Genomic DNA, 16,858 nt, shown 5'->3' with positions numbered 1-16,858 from the left:
ATTAAGACCTCAGTTGAGACTTCATTTCTACCCCAATATATAGAACAATCCTAAGGTAGGATTGGGGAGCCTCAGCCCTAGGGGCCAAATGCAGCCCTCCAGGCCCCATCTGTTTGCCCTCTGAACTTTATCCAGGCTACACCTGCCCTATTTTGCACCCTCCTTGAGTGTATTTATCTGACTGGAATGGATGAAGAATAGAAGAGTGTGAGAGTGTTTATAAAGCTTATCCTACTGTGCAGAAGTAAAATTCACATCCATTGGCCACTTTTGCTTCTAGTCCTGCTCATCACTGGCCCGTGGCCCCTGGAAGGAAATGTGGTCCTTGGGCTCGAAAAGCTTCCCCTTCCGTGTCCTAAGGAGAAAGGCTTGTCCCATAGACTTCTGCTGTGTGTTGAGTAGAACTGCACAGTAGCTGGAAAACTGGTATTTTAAAAATAACCAGTGTTTTGTTTGCACAGCCTTAAAACTGTCTGAAACTGGCCAAGGGATTTGGCTGACAGGAGGATGCTGCCATGGAGCAGCAGCATCTGTGGTGCTGGCACAAGTGGGGTGTCTGAAGAGTTTATTCTAGCTTCTTCCCCCCAGCTGACAAAGCCTGAAGGAGAAACTAAGTACCTGTGATTACCTCTCATTTTCTTCCCATTTTTACCCAAAGGGGATGTCTTCTGGCCACTGCTGCCACTCCATCACTCCACTGTTGCCTCTCCCAAATTGCTTGTACACCCACAGTTGCTCTAGTGAAGCCCCACTCCATTCCCTGTGCCCCACAACCACTGCTGTAGGGCTTAAATAGTCTTTTCTTCATGGTTGTATTATATGGTGCTCTGCGTGGCGTACAGTTTTTCAAATGAAAACTGTCTGTTCAGGGACTCCATTTTTTACTGTTGGAGCTTTTGCAGCACCGTATTTATGCCACAGAGCTCTGTCTTCTGCTCCACATCACACACCTCTTCAAGTATCTACCATATAGAGATAACATCAGCACCCCAATCATTTCCAAAATATATGAGCCATGAAAGTATATTGATATCAGATATGCTCATGGCAACATTTGAATTTTAGCAATGAGTTTGGGTTTTCTGTTTTGCAGAACTTTTGAGGAATTTGGTAGAAGCCACCTCTCCACCCTATCCCATAATCTGATCTCTGAGCAGTAGGTTCAGAAGGATTCCCTCTTCTCAGCTGCCTAATCCATGTTCTGAGGGGTTGGGAGTAGGTTCTGTTCAGCTGTGTTTGTTTGCCAACAGACTTCAATCCCTGACTCGGAAAGCAATCTGGATCAGAACTGTTTGTCTCGCTGCAGTACAGAGATTTTCTCTGAAGCCAGCTGGGAGCAGGTGGATAAACAGGACACAGAGGTACAGGCAAAATCCATCTCCGTGGCCTTCCTCTCCCTTTTCCTTATATCGGCACCTGCTACTAATCACCTGGATCTACTCTGTATCCCTTTGGTTCTGACATTGGTCTCATGAAACCTCTTCCCTTTTGTCCCTGTTGTCTCTAATACTTAAAAATCTGTACCTGTGCCAAAGAAGCCCCATAGCTGCCAGTTTTCTGCCTTTGGACCTGCACTGGGAAATGATGAAAGCATTTTCCTTGACTAACACATGGTGTGTCAGTGTGCTTGGCTTATTTAGCTATGTAAGTGTGAGAGAAAGTTGGGGGCCTTAGCACTGGTTGTGAAAACTTGGTATTTGAGATGCTCGGTTAGAATATTCTTCTGTTATTTGGCCAAAGATGAAGAAACAATTCCTTCCTTCCTTCCTTCCTTCCTTCCTTCCTTCCTTCCTTCCTTCCTTCCTTCCTTCCTTCCTTCCTTCCCCTCTGTATCCTGCTTACTTTCTAAACCGTGTTGCTTGTATTTAAAGTTATGTCTCTCTTTACATCTCTGTTTCCAGGTGACACGATGGCTTCCCGATCACCTGGCTGCACACTGTTACGGCTGCGACAGTGCATTCTGGCTTGTCAGCAGGAAGCACCACTGCAGGTAATGCATGTAGGATGGATAGTGTGGGGTGCAGGTATGCTATTCTGCTGCCATGTCCTGGAGGGGCTCCTCTTTCTTTTAGCCTCTGGGCACTTTGCCTTTTATTTTTCCTTGATAAGATCACTCTCCCATGTCAGACCATAGAGCCACACACGGCAGTGTTATAGCAAGGGTAGACACACACTGCATAGCATTCTTCTTGCTGAGTCCACCATGGCTTGCGTCAGAAGGGCTTAGCTTTTGACAAGCTGTAAGAGTGTTATAAAGTTTGTCACACAGCCCACCTCCACACCTTACAGTTAAAGTACTAGTATACCACTTTAAAGACTCCTGGCTTCTCCCAAATAATCATAGGAACTGTAATTTCTTAAGGGGGCAGAGAGTTGTTAGGAGGTCAGATTTACCGGTGGCTTTGCACTGGGGCTTAAGTATGAATCTTAAACTTCCCACCAATGCACAGTTCATAGAATCCTGTGGAAACTTGGTCCCCTGATGGTGATTTGAGAAGAGGGACAGAACCCTTTTGCTTTACACCTGCAGTCTTGGATCCTGCCCTTCCTCCCAAAAATGCCCAAAGTTGCAAACATCAAAACATTAAAGCAATGCAATTTAAAATAAATTTTTAAAACACACATATAAAATAATTAAATGTAAAACATTTAAAAGCTGTCACTAAAGCCTAATTTCAAGATTGCCATGGCCAGCATCTTTTAGCCATCAAATGCCTTGGGTAACCAGGAATGTGTTTCAGGGGAAAGTTAAAGTCAGTAATGAGGAAGACAGGCACATCTCACCCAAGAGGGCAATTCTGCGACTGGGGAACCACCACTGAGAAGGCCCTGTCATGGGTCAGCACCAGCCAGGTGGCAGTCGGGTATAGCGCTGCCAACAAGGCCTCCCTTACCAATGAAGCACCGCAGCCTTTTTTAGTGGGTTTGCTTGTCTCAAACTTTCTCACTAACTTGTTTTGTTTCCAGTCAAGCAGCAGCACCAATACCCCCCCCCCCCTTTTAGAAAAATATTCCTGGGCTTACTCTGCCAGTTTAGCACCTGGCCCATGCTCATCCTTTTACACTGCATTTTCTGCTTTGAGCAAATGTTTAAATCACCTCATACACAGAGGTCCTCTGCTTTGTGCTGAAGTCTGTTAGAACAGCAGCTTTGGAGAATGTTGGAAATGTCCCATTCAATTTCTTCATCTTCTTGCTGTGTCAAGACTTCTTAGCTGAGAAGGCTTCCAAAGAACAAGTAGGCGCCGATTTTGAGATTTGATCCATCTTGAGACAGTGTGTGCCATGTCCATTTCCTCAATAGTTAAATTATGTTTCCCAGTCTGATTTCTGTGGCTCTCTTTATTTTATATTAAAATCAGAGGCATGTGCCTCATATCTCTTCACCACCACCAACCCCCCCACCAACCACATCACCACCAACAACAAAAAACCCAAACCAGTTTATTTTCTACAATAAGAAATGATGTTTCTCAGTGGAGGCCATGGACTGTGTTTCTGCACGTGTTCTTGCCATGCCTGCTGATTGGAGGAAGGTGGGTCCGAAGAAAGATACCATGCAGAGATGCAGCAGGGACAGCCTCTTCCATTGCTGGGCCATTGTTGGGCTCGCAGGGGCCATTTAACTTCATTTCTCACAGCACACTAACATTTTTTATTTAAAACATAGCTGTATATGACCTTCTTTCAGGCTAGCAGGAAAAGACAGTGGTCTCACCTTGCCATTTCTGGGGGAAAACCCACAAATCCTCTGATTTAGTCTCCCCTCTGAGCTTTTTCTCCCCTCCTTGCAGGGACCCTGACCGTGTTGATCAGACTTGGTGAGCATTTGGAACAGCCTCTGTTGTCTGCTTGCACTTCTCCAATAACCTCTTCAAACTAACCTTTGACTCCCTCCCCTGCACTCCTCTTGCCCATAAATCATTACACCAAAGACGAATGGTAGCAGCCCAGTTGGATATTGAGGTCTGTGGGCCTCTTTTCACGTTCTACTAATAAGACTTTTTGTTTCATACTGCATCTTTGGCTAACATGCAAGTGGCTTATCTGCAATGAGTATTTCAATTATAAGAGCAGGCAATTTCTGTGTATTGAGTGGTAGCATCCGGTTTGGTGGAGTGGAGACCCCCTGTATCGCTGCAGCTTACCTGCTAGAGCTGCAGCAAAGGCAATGTGTCTACCCTGCCCTGGCCCCATCCAGGTAAGCCTCAGTGACACCAGTATCAGGAGAGCAGCTCTACTTCTCCACACCTGCCACCACTGGTATATAGAAACCAACACATTATTTTGGCCTTTTCCCATTGAATTTGGTATTACAGAGAGCTGGCAGCTGTTGGGGAGTTCTTGAGCAGTACACGGAGAGAACCTTACCAATCACTTCTGAAATAGCACAAGAGTGAAAAAAGCCTTAATTGTGGGCTAATGGTCACTGAGTGAGGGGCAAGGCAGCGTGAGCATTAGGGTCTCCTCTGCTAGCCAGGTGGAGTAGAGTCCCTGAGAAGGAACATGACTTTGACACTGAGGGCCAAGAGTCTGGCAAAAATCCTGAAATGCATATAAGAACCTGCTTAGGGACTAAGTGATCCCTTTGCGTGAGATTTGAACAGATATACCTAGGCAGAAAATTCCAGATAGTCTCTCTTTTGCACAATGTCCAGGAGTTTCTCTTGAAAGGAAATATTTAGTCTTCTCTTGGCAGCTAGGTCGGGCTGTGAACCCTCACCCTTTCAGAATCTTCACTGTGAGGGCATTCGAATGGCTTTTTCATAGAGTGGTCTGTCTTCACTGCCTTGTTGTTTTCACTCCTGCTGTTCTCTCTGATAGCAGTGTCTATTGGAGTCCATAAGAAGACTTCCAAATCACCAGCCCAAGTCTAGCCCTGAGTGAGTGATATCTAGAGGTTGCTTTGCCATGCTAGAAATATGAAAGTTTGTGAGATGAAAAATGTTTCCCTTTGCTTGTTACATCGACAGTTAACATAAAGAAAAACCACACCTGGCACGAACTCTTTATATAAAGCCAGTTGCCTCCTATCTCCCACTATTAAGCTACTGGAGAAGAGCAGATTAAACCTTCTATGTTTGTTTATGCCAACCTCAAGGCACCTGTAGTGAGGTGCAAAACAATTCTTACCTAATGCTTGCCTATATCTGCAAGTAAAAGATTATGAACCAGGGACCTTGTCCGCTTATGCTGCTCAGAGCTGCATTTGGGGGAAAGCAGGTTTGAGATCAGAAGTGGGGGGTTGTGGGGTTCTAGTTGCACGCAGGACCCCATCCCTGCCCCAAGATGCATGTGCTGTTATGGCCCTGCTGTGACTGACAACTGACAGATGTGTCAGCTGCTGCATCCCTCATTCACTCAGTATGTGGGCTGCATCTTTTCTGGCTGCTCACTGCGTGGCTTTGCATGGTCCCCATGGACTCACATTTTCTTTGTGCTGAAAGACAGTGTCGCTGTAGTTCCCTTGAGCTGCAGCCGGCTCACTTCTGGCTTATGTAGGCTTTTTTCTTTTGGGGGGAGGAGTTGACTGGCTTGCCAGTCTTCAAGGCTCGATTCTAGTTAACTTCTTTTTGGGAAGCAACAGCCAGGAGCAGACGGAGACATAGCTGAAGTGTTCCATTGCACTGAAGATAGGCACGAAAGAAATTTGTGGCTCGGTTACAGGCTCTTTTCACCCCTCCAGATCACCATTTCTGGGCTGGCATCATAGCAGACATCATCATCCCGTGGCGCTCTGACCCCCACTGCAGCTTGCAGGGGGGAAAGAACTTAACCCTCTTCCACCCAAGCTGCTCTTTGGCAACTAGTCCAAAGGCTCCCCCCCCCCCCCTTAACCTTTTTCTGCAAGCACCAACTTAAGACATGTACTGTTGTGGAAACTGCATTCCTGAGTTGCAAATTTACTGTAATTTCTTCTCTTCCTGTTCCTGACTGAAGGAATTGTGGGAATGTCTTTTGCTCCAGCTGCTGTAACCAGAAGGTGCCGGTCCCCAGCCAGCAGCTCTTCGAACCCAGCCGGGTCTGCAAATCCTGCTACAGCAGCTTGCATCCCAGTAGCCCCAGCCTTGACCTCGAATTGGACAAACCTATTGCTGCCACCTCAAACTGAGGCTCCAGCGTGGAAGGAAAGCTGGGAAGAGACAGCACCACCTCTCCCTGCTAAGCAGATACGCACATTTCTCTGCTGACTGAAGCTGGTAGGACTGGAGAGAAGCCTTGCACTCTGGAGTCGGGAGGAGAGATGCTCAGAGGGACAGGAGGCTGGGCCTGTATTGGTGGAGCAGAAACCCCTCCTTTCCAGCTGTTCCTCCCAGTGTCATTTTCATCCACCTCATGTAAATTTTGTGTGGATTTTGCTGGAAGACGACAAAAAGAGGGTCTGGAATCTTCCCCGCTGGCATTTCTGTTGCCCTGCTGTCGGAACTGTGCTGCAGACGGATGATTCTACCTTGCTGTGAGAGGAAGGGAAATCGGTCCAGAGACCTTGTGAATACCTTGTAGCGTCAGTGCTTATGCTTTCTTTTTTCCCAGTCACTCCTGTTGCTTCCCAACAGCAACCTGCTGTTTGGGAAGTTGTTGCTGCTAGAAGAAATGGGAGCTGCCTTCTCAAAAAAAAAACCTCTCTCCCTCTCTGTTCTTAGAGTGGGCTTAGTTATCCTTGCTGCACGAAAGGGCAGGCGCAAGGGGGGGGGCGGAGTGGGTTGCAGATCTCCACGTTGGGCAGTCCTTTGCCGATGTTGGCAGACTTGTGGCTCAAGGTAGGCAATGCCTGGACCACTTTGGCTAAAGAAAGTGTACGCTTGTTTGAGGGAAGTGAGAGGGAAGGGGGATTGGACAGACCATTCCTGTTCAGGGTTGTATTTTTAAACTGGCACCTCATTGGAAGACTCTTGTACATGCAATTTGTTTTGAAGGAACTGGTGTTTGGGCTTATTACTAGCTGTTAAAATGCTATCCTTGCCCCCACTTTTTTCTTCTTAAAAAAAGATAGTTTACACAGAAGGCAGAGCTGCTTCGCTGCACTGGGAAGGCTGCATGCAAAGTCAAATAATACTTTTGGCCAGGCTCCCCCTCTCACAAGGAGAACCCCAAAGCAAATGGGGGGTGGCTTTGATTTATTGGGTTTATTTCTGCACAGGAGAGTCAGTGAAAACTGGTTGGCCAAGGACCCCAAACTAGGGCATTTTAACAACTGCCCCCCCAAAGATATGTATGTAAAGATACAACTCATCTAAAACGAAAATGTGCCCCTTACATTAAAATCACTTTTCTGCTGCTGTGCTATGAAGAGTCTTGAGTCCTCCTATTTTTATTTTAATATCGTCTTGCCAACCCAACCCTGCCAACAAAAAAACACTTATAGGTTTTGGTTGGTGGGTGTGAAAGTACATTTTTTTCTGCAATTCATTTGCTAGGGGAAGCTGAAGCAGCTTCTGCCTAAATATTCCACCAAGTAGTGACATGCCTCTATCTTCCTCTGCCCCAGCCTGTAGAATTTGACAACTGAACATGTTTCCCTTATCACACGGCTGCCACCACTTGAAACTGCCTCAGCTTGAGATGTCTTCCTCATGGCACAAGTTCGTAGGCAGCACTGATCTTCCTGTGGCTTTTACACATTGTGGGCAACTGTACCCCAGCCAGCAACTGTGGGGAATGTGTGGCACTGCCAGTAAAGCCCTCCAACCATACCAAGGGAGGCTGTGTATTAATAGCAGCATGGAGGAAGAAGAGAGACTCCAGCAGCAGTGGTGTAATAAGCTAACCAATCTTCCGAAGAGATTGCAAAGTTAGAAGTTACCTATTGCCAAGATAGGGCAATGCCTTCTAAAGTGAAGTTTTCGAGTGTATTGGAATACCCAATAGAAGAAAGCCCTGTCAGCAAACTTTTGTTTCTTTCCATGTTCTCGGTGAAAAGGTGTGTGTGTGTTGATTACAACACAGTCATACATGGGAAGCATTTGGGAATGAAAATCAAGTGTTTCCAAGAGACATAGGAAGAGACTTTGCACCTTTTAAGGCAGCTTGGGGATGTATGTAGCTTCTTTGTACTCCTCCTTTCTTCCAGCTGGGAGAACGGGCAATACAAAGTCTGGCTCTAATTTGGCTTTTGGATTTTTAATATAAAATTAAATGTTATGGGAGTATGCAGCAAAGATGCATAGCACTCTTTTTTTAATAGAGGTGGGAATTGCAATGGAGTAAATGGAGTTTATCTGTACTTATCCATTAAAGTGGGTGAATAGAGAGATGATTTTTGAAGGAAAAGCATAATTGTGTTGCGCACTGTGGCAGTGTGGTTTTAATGGTACAAATAGATGGTGAAAACAAGGTCTAATATTCTGCAGTTCATAATGACAGGTGCCAAGAGGTTCTGATACGGGTTTGGGGGGGGGCGTGTCTGTGATGTACAGTGTGAATAAACGCTTGCAGCTCTTAGTCTTTTTGATCAATGAAGCACTTTTTTATTAATATTTTATTCTTTGTATGTAAAGCAGGACACTCTCGCCAGATAGCTGTGTATATATAAAACTCTTCTCTCCTGCAGAGGAGCGCAAAGTTGCTCCTTTATATTTTTCAATTTTCTTTTGTCAAGAGCAAGACATAAATACTTTAGAATTGTTAAATATATAAATAAAAGTGAATAAAGTTTAGAGTTTTGCACGGGAGCACTTGCTGACCCACTTCCTACTTTTTTAACTGCCCCACCCTTCCGTAAGCTGGAGAAATGTGCTGCTACGTCGTCCCTTTTTTCCTTATCACTGGTTTGGGCAGGGTGGTGGTGGCAGCAGCAGCAGCAGCGGCACAGAGCCTTGTTTGCCTTTGGAAGCAAGTTGACCTCTTGAGGGTTTCACTAGTATGAGATGCCCCTCCTCCTGTTGCTTATGCTTCTTCCTGTTCCTAGGCAAGAGCAACCAAAAAACCTTTCAAAACCTTCTCACGTATATATACGCACACACTGTGTTGTACCAAATGCACGAGCTATGAGAGACACTGGTGTACTACACAGCTACATCCCTCATTACTCACACAAGAAGAGAACACTGCATCACCAATTGGGTATTCTGCTTGAGGTGTGTTCACTATCTCAGTGGCAGGCAGTAGGTAAGATCTACAGCAGCCTTTCTCAACCTGTGGGTCCCCAGATGTTGTTGAACTACAACTCCCATCACCCCTAGCTAGCAAGGCCAGAGCTCAGGGATGATGGGAGTTGTAGTCCAACAACATCTGAGGACCCACAGGTTGAGAACCGCTGATCTACAGCATTTATGACTTTTCCTGCGCTCCCAGCTTACCATATAAATATCCCAGTTTACAATATAAATCTGCTACAAATTTCTTTCTCCTTACTCCCTTTAAGCAACCCAGCTAAGTATCCCACAATAAAACTAGAGCTCTTCCTAGCACTTTTCTTTTAGCTGATCTGTTTTGGCAAGAATCTCCATGTTTATAGCCTTCTCTGTCATCCCCTCTGAGAGCTCCATCGCACTCTCTGGAAAGACATGCCTGTGCAAACCATTTTGCAAGTGGGTGAGACTTGATATGAACATTTGGCCTGTAATCTTTGGTCTGTGTGGTGAGGCTACTTTGAGCTGCCACTCCCTGGATTCCTTTGTGGTTCATTAGGAGCAGCTACACCCATATGCCTGGATAAAGTGGCTTCCCATCGAATTAATTCCATGGATTTTCTTCTGAAACCACCTACAGCTTTTGGGGTTGCAGCCTAAGTGATTGCAAATTGGAAAGGTTCCTAGGGTTTAAATGGGGTCTCTGGTTTGCAGCAGTTATATGAGCAAAGACAGAGCCTTCAGAACTTATTAGTTGGGGTGTGTGTGCGCGCGCACGCACACACACACACACACACACACACACACTGCATTGTAACCTATATCATTTAGCCCTGTTACTATCTTTGTGTGTGTTTCTTGACAAGTGTACATAAAATGTAACTGGAAGCTAAGCAGGTGTCCAATGGAGGAGCCACATTCCAAACCTTTTGACACAATGCCACTGTCCTTACAGGTCAGGTTTGGTTTGTATTCCATAATGAGCTAGAAGTTGATTATGCTGAGTGGTCATAACATACCTGTATGTCATTAAGGTAGAGGCACAAAGAGTAACTTGGGGATCTGTTCAACTGTGACTTGCAGCCATGGATTGCATCCAGACTTGGGCTCATACACTCCTTTCCATATCCTCATGGCTGTTAAAAATTATTAATTGAAAGGAGTTGAATGCACACACTTGAATGCAGTGTTTTGTGACAAAGGCTGTTTGTTTCTCAAATTTCTACTTTTATTTACTGCAGTCTTTGCCAGCTTATTTCAGGGTAAGCAATACCATGTTTAATTCTATCAGAACTGTCTCTGTCCCCACTAACTTCTTTATTCCAGGATAGTGCATGGCATCTCTTCTGCCTTCCTTCTTACAGTCTTCCTTTCAGAACTGGGTGTTTGTCATAAACCAAGGAAGTATCCAGAGAAGCTGCTCCAGTGCTATAAGACCCAGCTTTGTCTTCACTGTCCACAGGGCACATGTCTTGGTGACACCATCTGTAAGAGTTGCAGCAAGCCCTTCGTGTACAACTGATTTAAACTGGAAATCTGGTTTTAAACTTTAAACCCAACAATTATTCTCCTACTGCATTAAGCAGAGGTGGTGAACCCATGGCCCTCCAGGTGTTGCTGAGCTACATCTCCCATCAGCCTCAGTCAGCATGGCTGATGGGAGTCCTAGTTCAACAACTTATGGCGGGCCATAGATTTCCCAACTGGCTAAAGGTTTGCAGGAAACTGCCCTGATGTATGTTGGAAACTAAATATCTCTTCGGCATAAGCATCAACATTTAATATTTATATTTAGTGAAGAGATTTGAGACCATCTGCTCTGCCACCCATGTTCTGGAGCCTAATGATCACAAGGCACATGTGGTCCCTTTAGAAAACCAAATAGTACAGGGCAGGCTACTGGATAGATTTGACTGACCACTCTGAAATGCTTATGTGAGAGTTGACCGCCTCCCACCAATATCACACAGCTCTGTCCTCTCACTATGTCCCTCTCTTGCTTCCCTACATGCATACAGCCTGGCTCTCTAGAGCCGTATGAGAGGTTGTCTGATCTAAACTGCTTCTCTTCAGCCTTGACAGCTGCACTGACTTTCAGCATTCCAGGACTGCCCCCCTTTCTTAAGCAGTTAAAAATATGAATATGTCTGTGCCATCTCAGAAATTGCTTTGGAGGATGGACTAAGCTTATTTAATACCTCTGAGCAGTATAGATGTCTGTGGCTGATGCATTCGGCCTGGCAGCATATTCCAGCAGGAGAACTCCTATGTAAAGCAAATATATAGGTGGTTAACATTACTGAGCTATCGTCCAAGTAACATTCTGCTGCAGCAGGGAGGGGAAACATCAGGTTAAGGGGTCAAATATGGCCCTCAAGCACCACTTAACCTGGCCCTTAAGACTCTCCCTACACCAACCCTTCACCACCCTTCTGTCATATCCAATTTCCATATTTAGGCTGGCTGGAGTATTCCCTTGAGCTTTAATAATGCTGCTTGCTGGAGGACAGGGGTGCATAGAAGCTACTCTATTGCAAAAGGTAAAATTTACATTTATTTCTCCACCACTTTGGGTTTGGGCCCTACTTATCACAGGTCTGTGGTCCCTAAAAGGTTTCCCTGAAGGGTATGCAACCCTCTAACTGAAAAAAGTTCCCCATGCCTGTGCCAGAGATCTGCCAGTCATACGTGAGTCATTCTGGCCCATGGTGGGCCCTTGTGGCATACAGACTAGTCTGTGAATATCCCCCCACCCCCATATACACCTAATGCCACTAAAGTAACAGCAGTCCAAATATCTAGTGCCATCTCTTTCCCACCCCTGCCGGGTGTTTTGTCTTTGGCAAACTTAATTTCAGAGGCAAAAGCTGAAAAATGGGATTTAAACTAGAAGGTAATGAAGATAACGTTTCCAGATGGGTGTATGCCTGAGGAAGTAGTCAATAGATCAGGTAGTCACAGGTGGTGGAACAGAAAATGGCAGTGATTGGAAGCAACAAGGAAAGATGACTTGGCCATTGGATTCTCTGAAATTACACTGATCATTGGCAGCCTGCTTGCTTAAAACTACAGCAGTTCACATGGACAGGAGATTGTGCATCCAGCATCTTCTGAAGAATTCCGAGACATGTTCTTAGGAACAATTGCCTCAGTGAAAATAAACTAGTCCAGCTTGATGTGCTGGCTTTCCAAGAAATTCAGTTCTGTGCTGATAACTTAAATCATTTTGATGTCCACTGATTTGGTGCTGCCCTCTTGTGTACTGCTATGTGCCATATGATGTTAGTTGTACTGAGGGAGCCAGACTCTCCTTTGTATCGGGAACCAGAACACATTTTGTGCCTGTCAAAAATCCTCTTTTGATTGTCAAGGTATTAGAAACAGCTGTTTTTCAATTATGGATTTCTTCTCCCTATCCCAAAGTAAATTTATTGCATCTTTTACATTAAGACATTTTACACCTGCCTGAGATGAGTCACTTGCTACGTGGCTGTGCATCCAGTCAAAAAAATGCCACTTTTTAATTATTGGTCATAGACTCGCAGTGCAGAGTTGGGTTGGAAGATCACCCAGAAATACCTGGTGATCATAAGCTTCAGCCTACTTCAGTGGAATTCTACATCATTCTGTAGTAAGTTGGCAAAGTGATTATTTAACAGCATTTTCATTACCTCCATAGATCCGTGCCAGAGCATAGGCAAAGTCTCTTGCAGACAGTTGCATCCCGGCTTCCCCCTTTAAGCTTATTTTCTGAGTGAACTGTCTGAGTTTGTGGAGAGCATTTTGAACTATTTGCACAGAAAGTTCCAGTTCAGTAACGCTAAGCGCCACCTTCAACTTGGTCTGCAAGGAAATCAAACATATGGTAATCAGTGTTTCTCGAAACAGCCAGTACTGCTGTCCAATCTAAACCATCTTTTCAGCTGTTTACCTTTTTTCCCGGACAACTATGTTGATCTGAACAAGAAAGAGCCTTAGGGTACCTTAAAGGATTTACAGTTGTTAGTATGACATAATGTTTTAAGAACTTGAGTCCACTTTATCACATGTATATAGTGCAATTGGGAGGGTCCTCCAGCTATTGTTAGACTATACCTATCATTCCTTAATAGTGCTCATGTCAGCTAGGTGATGGAGACTCCAAATCCCATGTTGCAGCTTCCCAATCACATCTGGAGGGTCATCCCCCCCCCCCCCGTCATAGAATAAAATGTTTGATTGTTTTATTGCTTACTTGCTGCCCTGGGCTCCTTTGGGTGGAAGGATAGAATTTAAATTTAACAAAATCACACACACACACACCCTATATACCCAGTCAATGATTATGCTCTGGAGGTGAGGGCCTTCTGCAGATGCCATCTTAGTAGGAGGTTCATTCCACACATTGCAACAATATGGCCTTTAGGGTTCTAGCACCTGCCCTTTGGAATCTGCTCCCTTTGAACATGTGCCAATTCTGTTGCCTTTTTGGTACCTGCCGAAGACCTTCCTCTTTCAACAAGCCTTTTAAGCGGATATATTTCCCAGTCTGCATCTGTACTGGAATGGTTGTTAAGATGTTTGATTGTTTTATTGCTTGCTTGCCTGCTGCCCTGGGCTCCTTTGGGTGGAAGGATAGAATATAAATTTAACAAAATCACACACACACACACACACACACACACACAACATCAGCCCCTGCCAGCACAACTCTGTTGGCCATGGCTGTTGGGAATTGCAGTCAAAACCATTAGGAAGGCACCAGGTTGGCATAGTGCATACATTTGTAGCAGTGGAATTAACAGTAAAGTGTCGCTTCAGGTTACAGACTCCGCTAACCCAGAAATAGTGCTTCAGGTTAAGAACTTTGCTTCAGGATGAGAACAGAAATCATGCCCCGGCGGCGCAGCGGCAGCAGGAGGCCCATTAGCTAAAGTGGTGCTTCAGGTTAAGAACAGTTTCAGGTTAAGTACGGACCTCCGGACCGAATTAAGTACTTAACCTAAGGTACCACTGTATAGTTTAGGATTACATTTGTAGCAGTGACATTAACAGTAATGTGTCCTTGTTGAGGAATGCTCACCTGGGCAGTAGAGAAAAATGCATCCAGCACTTTTCCTTGGCTCTTGACTAGGGAGCGCAGAACATCCAGAGAGAGGATATTGGTTGTTCCTTCCCAGATAGTTAGCACCTGTCAGGGAGTCAGAAAAAAGTGGGACAGCAAACAAAATGACAAGGGAAGCCAAAATCTAAGACATTGAGGGAAAGTTGAGTTGTTAGACTAGTAATGGATGGAAGAGTAACAGCAACCGCATGTCACTCCAGATGAAATATCGCTCCTGAAATCTCTGCAATATATCAATCTCTGCAATATATCACTCTGCCAATCTGTCACCCTCCAGATGTTTTGGACTACAACTCCCACCAGCTCTAGCATTCTATGGCTGTGCTGGCTGGGACTGCCAAGAATTGTAGTCCAAAACAACTGGAGGGCACCAAGATGGCAAAGACTGAAGAAAATAAATGTAGAAAGCTGAAAAACAAATTGCCCTTTCTGGTCACAAAATACAGCACGGTCAGCACGGTTTTGAGTTCGAAAATGGGTAGCAGAGGATGCTGAACTCTTTCCTGACAGCTGCTTTCTACCATCTGTGATGTTCCCATCCAGACTATATTCACAAGCAGGGGAATAGCATGGGGCAGGGGGGAGAGCAGCAGGCGCATGATTTTTAGGGGGTGTGAGCCACACAGGGATTCCTGTCCCTCCTGCCTGCTGCTGGGGTCTCTCAGCCCTGGAGCCTGGCCTGGCTTGACCGCTGTGTCCCCAGCCCCCTTGCTGAATGTCTGCCTGGCCAGCGTCAGGGTGGGATGGGGATTTGCCAGCCAAGGGCCATGTCGGTCAGCCAGGCTTCTGCCTGCATGGGTGGGCATGGGCGTAGCCCCGCTTGATTCTGGTGGCCAGGGATGAACTAGCACGCAGGCTCCGTGAACCCTCCATGCCCCATGTACGTACACTTAGCAGTGTTGGCGGTGAGGGAAACCTGGCATGGTGGGTTCTCTGGGCCCTGCATGTCTGGCCCCCGCCCAGTGCACACTCTCCCCCGGCCACCAAAAAAGAACAGAAGACCGCTGTAAACAAGTGACAGTGGAATGGTGACACGTGCCCCCAGCCCTTCTCTGATGAAATGCAGTCTCCCGGATGTGCTTTGCAATAGAGAAGGGATTGTCAGGACTTCATTTCATGTGTCTGAGGTATCGTGTGGTCTGATCTTAACCTGGCCAATATCTAATTTGTAAACAAATATTATGGGGGTATTGCTTGATCTAGGGCAGGGTGGGCACTGCCCTCCAACTAATATTTTTGAATGCCCCTCCCAAATATAGCCTGTTTGTGTTTGCATAACTATTCCTTGATAGTGCTCTTTGTAGCTGAGAACTGGTCCATCTTTCACAATCTGCCAGCTGTGTTCATTTGTTACAGCAGACAGAGGGTTGGGGCATCTCAGGAGACTTCTATCGGCTTAGTATAAATATTCATCTTTGAAGAAATAACATTGGCACTAAGGGATTGTATCTAACTCATGATTAACACCTGCCGTTAAATTGAAGTCCCTGGTATTTGGCGTGTAAATCCAGTTACAAGCTGTAGGGACACAGTTTGAAGCTGCTCTTTCTAAGACATTCTCTATCAACAGCTGGTGCATTCTTAATCCTGGAGAAACAGATGCAGAGAGGACATTTTTGAACTGCAGAACTTTTACCTGAAAGAAGAGTGAAAATAACTAATTCTATTGTGAGCTTAGACCACTGTGACAAGCAATGTCTAAGCTCCTGGAGACGCCAAATAATGGAGCCAGCACCAGGATTCTGAAGCCAGTTTTTGTCCCCTGCTCTACCTCAACAGCACTGCTATAGGATATAGGCTGCTGAAAGAAGGAGAAGCTAAGAAAAATGCCTTTTTTGCACGGTGTGGGTGTGTGGCTTAATACCTGGGCATCCCGTAAAATTCTTGCCAGGCCTGTATCTTCCATGTAGCCCTGCCCTCCAAAACACTCCAGCCCTTCTGAGGTAACCGCAACAGCCTGCAACAAAGATATGTGGTATGTGCACATTCCCACTAACCTTGAACACCCAGACATCTGCCCCTGGTCTCTGCCCATCTCTGACAACTTCATATACACCTAAAGCGCATTACAGACCTGTCAGCAGACTGGGGTGTGGGGAGGTGAAATGTGGCACATTTGTACTATCCCACTTTGCACTGTCTAGAATCTGGGGATGGGAAAGGCTTGTTGAAAAGAGGATCAAGGCTAAGGGACCACCCTAGGGCAGAAACCCATCCAGGAAAACATCTGAGTAGCTATTATTCCTATATGTTTATAATAGTTCAATTTCTTGAATACGCTTACCCTGACAGGGTGTTACTATTTCACAACCACTTGGCCATTAAACAATTACCAAGTTTTGTTCGTTCCTTTCCTTTTCTCCCCCACAATTAGCACCTGGCTCCTCTGTGAATCCTCCCTTTTTGCTTCAGAGCCCAATATGTAACTAAACCATGAAACCAAATTCTAGGCCTTGAAACACTACTTGTTTCCCAGTGTAAAGTTTGGCAACAGGCGTCAGCAGCCTAAGCATGTGCTGGTCTTGTTCAGTGTCCTTCTTGGTTTCTTCCAGTCCAAGCAATTTCCCTATCTCCATCATCAGCAGGAATGCTCCTCGAGCTTGCACCTGCAGGAGCAAGACAGCATGGGATCATTGGGGCAGGGTGGAGGAGCACACAATGTTCTTACAACAAGTATCACTTG

General features: G+C 45.5%; 2 protein-coding genes across 43 annotated transcripts in view; one reads left to right on the top strand and one right to left on the bottom strand.

Moving 5' to 3' along the window:
* The window catches only part of MTMR3 (myotubularin related protein 3), a 56,334-nt gene extending 47,662 nt beyond the window's left edge, over nt 1-8,672 (top strand). For 8 of the 40 annotated variants that reach the window (XM_083478456.1, XM_083478494.1, XM_083478457.1 and 5 more), the window contains 4 exons: nt 1,251-1,361; nt 1,902-1,990; nt 3,795-3,821; nt 5,941-8,672. In XM_083478456.1, the coding sequence (XP_083334582.1) occupies nt 1,251-1,361; nt 1,902-1,990; nt 3,795-3,821; nt 5,941-6,112 (399 nt within the window). In that variant the 3' untranslated portion in view covers nt 6,113-8,672. Of the gene's footprint in view, nt 1-1,250; nt 1,362-1,901; nt 2,733-2,773; nt 3,822-4,824; nt 5,757-5,940 lie in introns of those variants that run through there. The other 32 variants (XM_083478469.1, XM_083478479.1, XM_083478476.1 and 29 more) reach the window with 11 other exon arrangements.
* Nucleotides 8,673-10,277: 1,605 nt separating this feature from the next.
* The window catches only part of LOC310694870 (acyl-CoA dehydrogenase family member 11-like), a 31,598-nt gene continuing 25,017 nt past the window's right edge, over nt 10,278-16,858 (bottom strand). For all 3 annotated transcript variants that reach the window (XM_083478645.1, XM_083478644.1, XM_083478646.1), the window contains exons 9-15: nt 16,641-16,781; nt 16,040-16,132; nt 15,647-15,811; nt 14,134-14,241; nt 12,743-12,914; nt 11,270-11,336; nt 10,278-10,556 (exon numbers count right to left, since the gene is read on the bottom strand). In XM_083478645.1, the coding sequence (XP_083334771.1) occupies nt 10,430-10,556; nt 11,270-11,336; nt 12,743-12,914; nt 14,134-14,241; nt 15,647-15,811; nt 16,040-16,132; nt 16,641-16,781 (873 nt within the window). In that variant the 3' untranslated portion in view covers nt 10,278-10,429. The remainder of the gene's footprint in view (nt 10,557-11,269; nt 11,337-12,742; nt 12,915-14,133; nt 14,242-15,646; nt 15,812-16,039; nt 16,133-16,640; nt 16,782-16,858) is intronic.

The sequence above is a fragment of the Podarcis liolepis genome, assembly GCF_965112155.1.
Source record: "Podarcis liolepis genome assembly, chromosome: 15".
Lineage (NCBI taxonomy): Eukaryota > Metazoa > Chordata > Lepidosauria > Squamata > Lacertidae > Podarcis > Podarcis liolepis.
The sequence above is the reverse complement of the archived record's forward strand: the minus strand, read 5'-3'. Positions and strand labels throughout refer to the sequence as shown.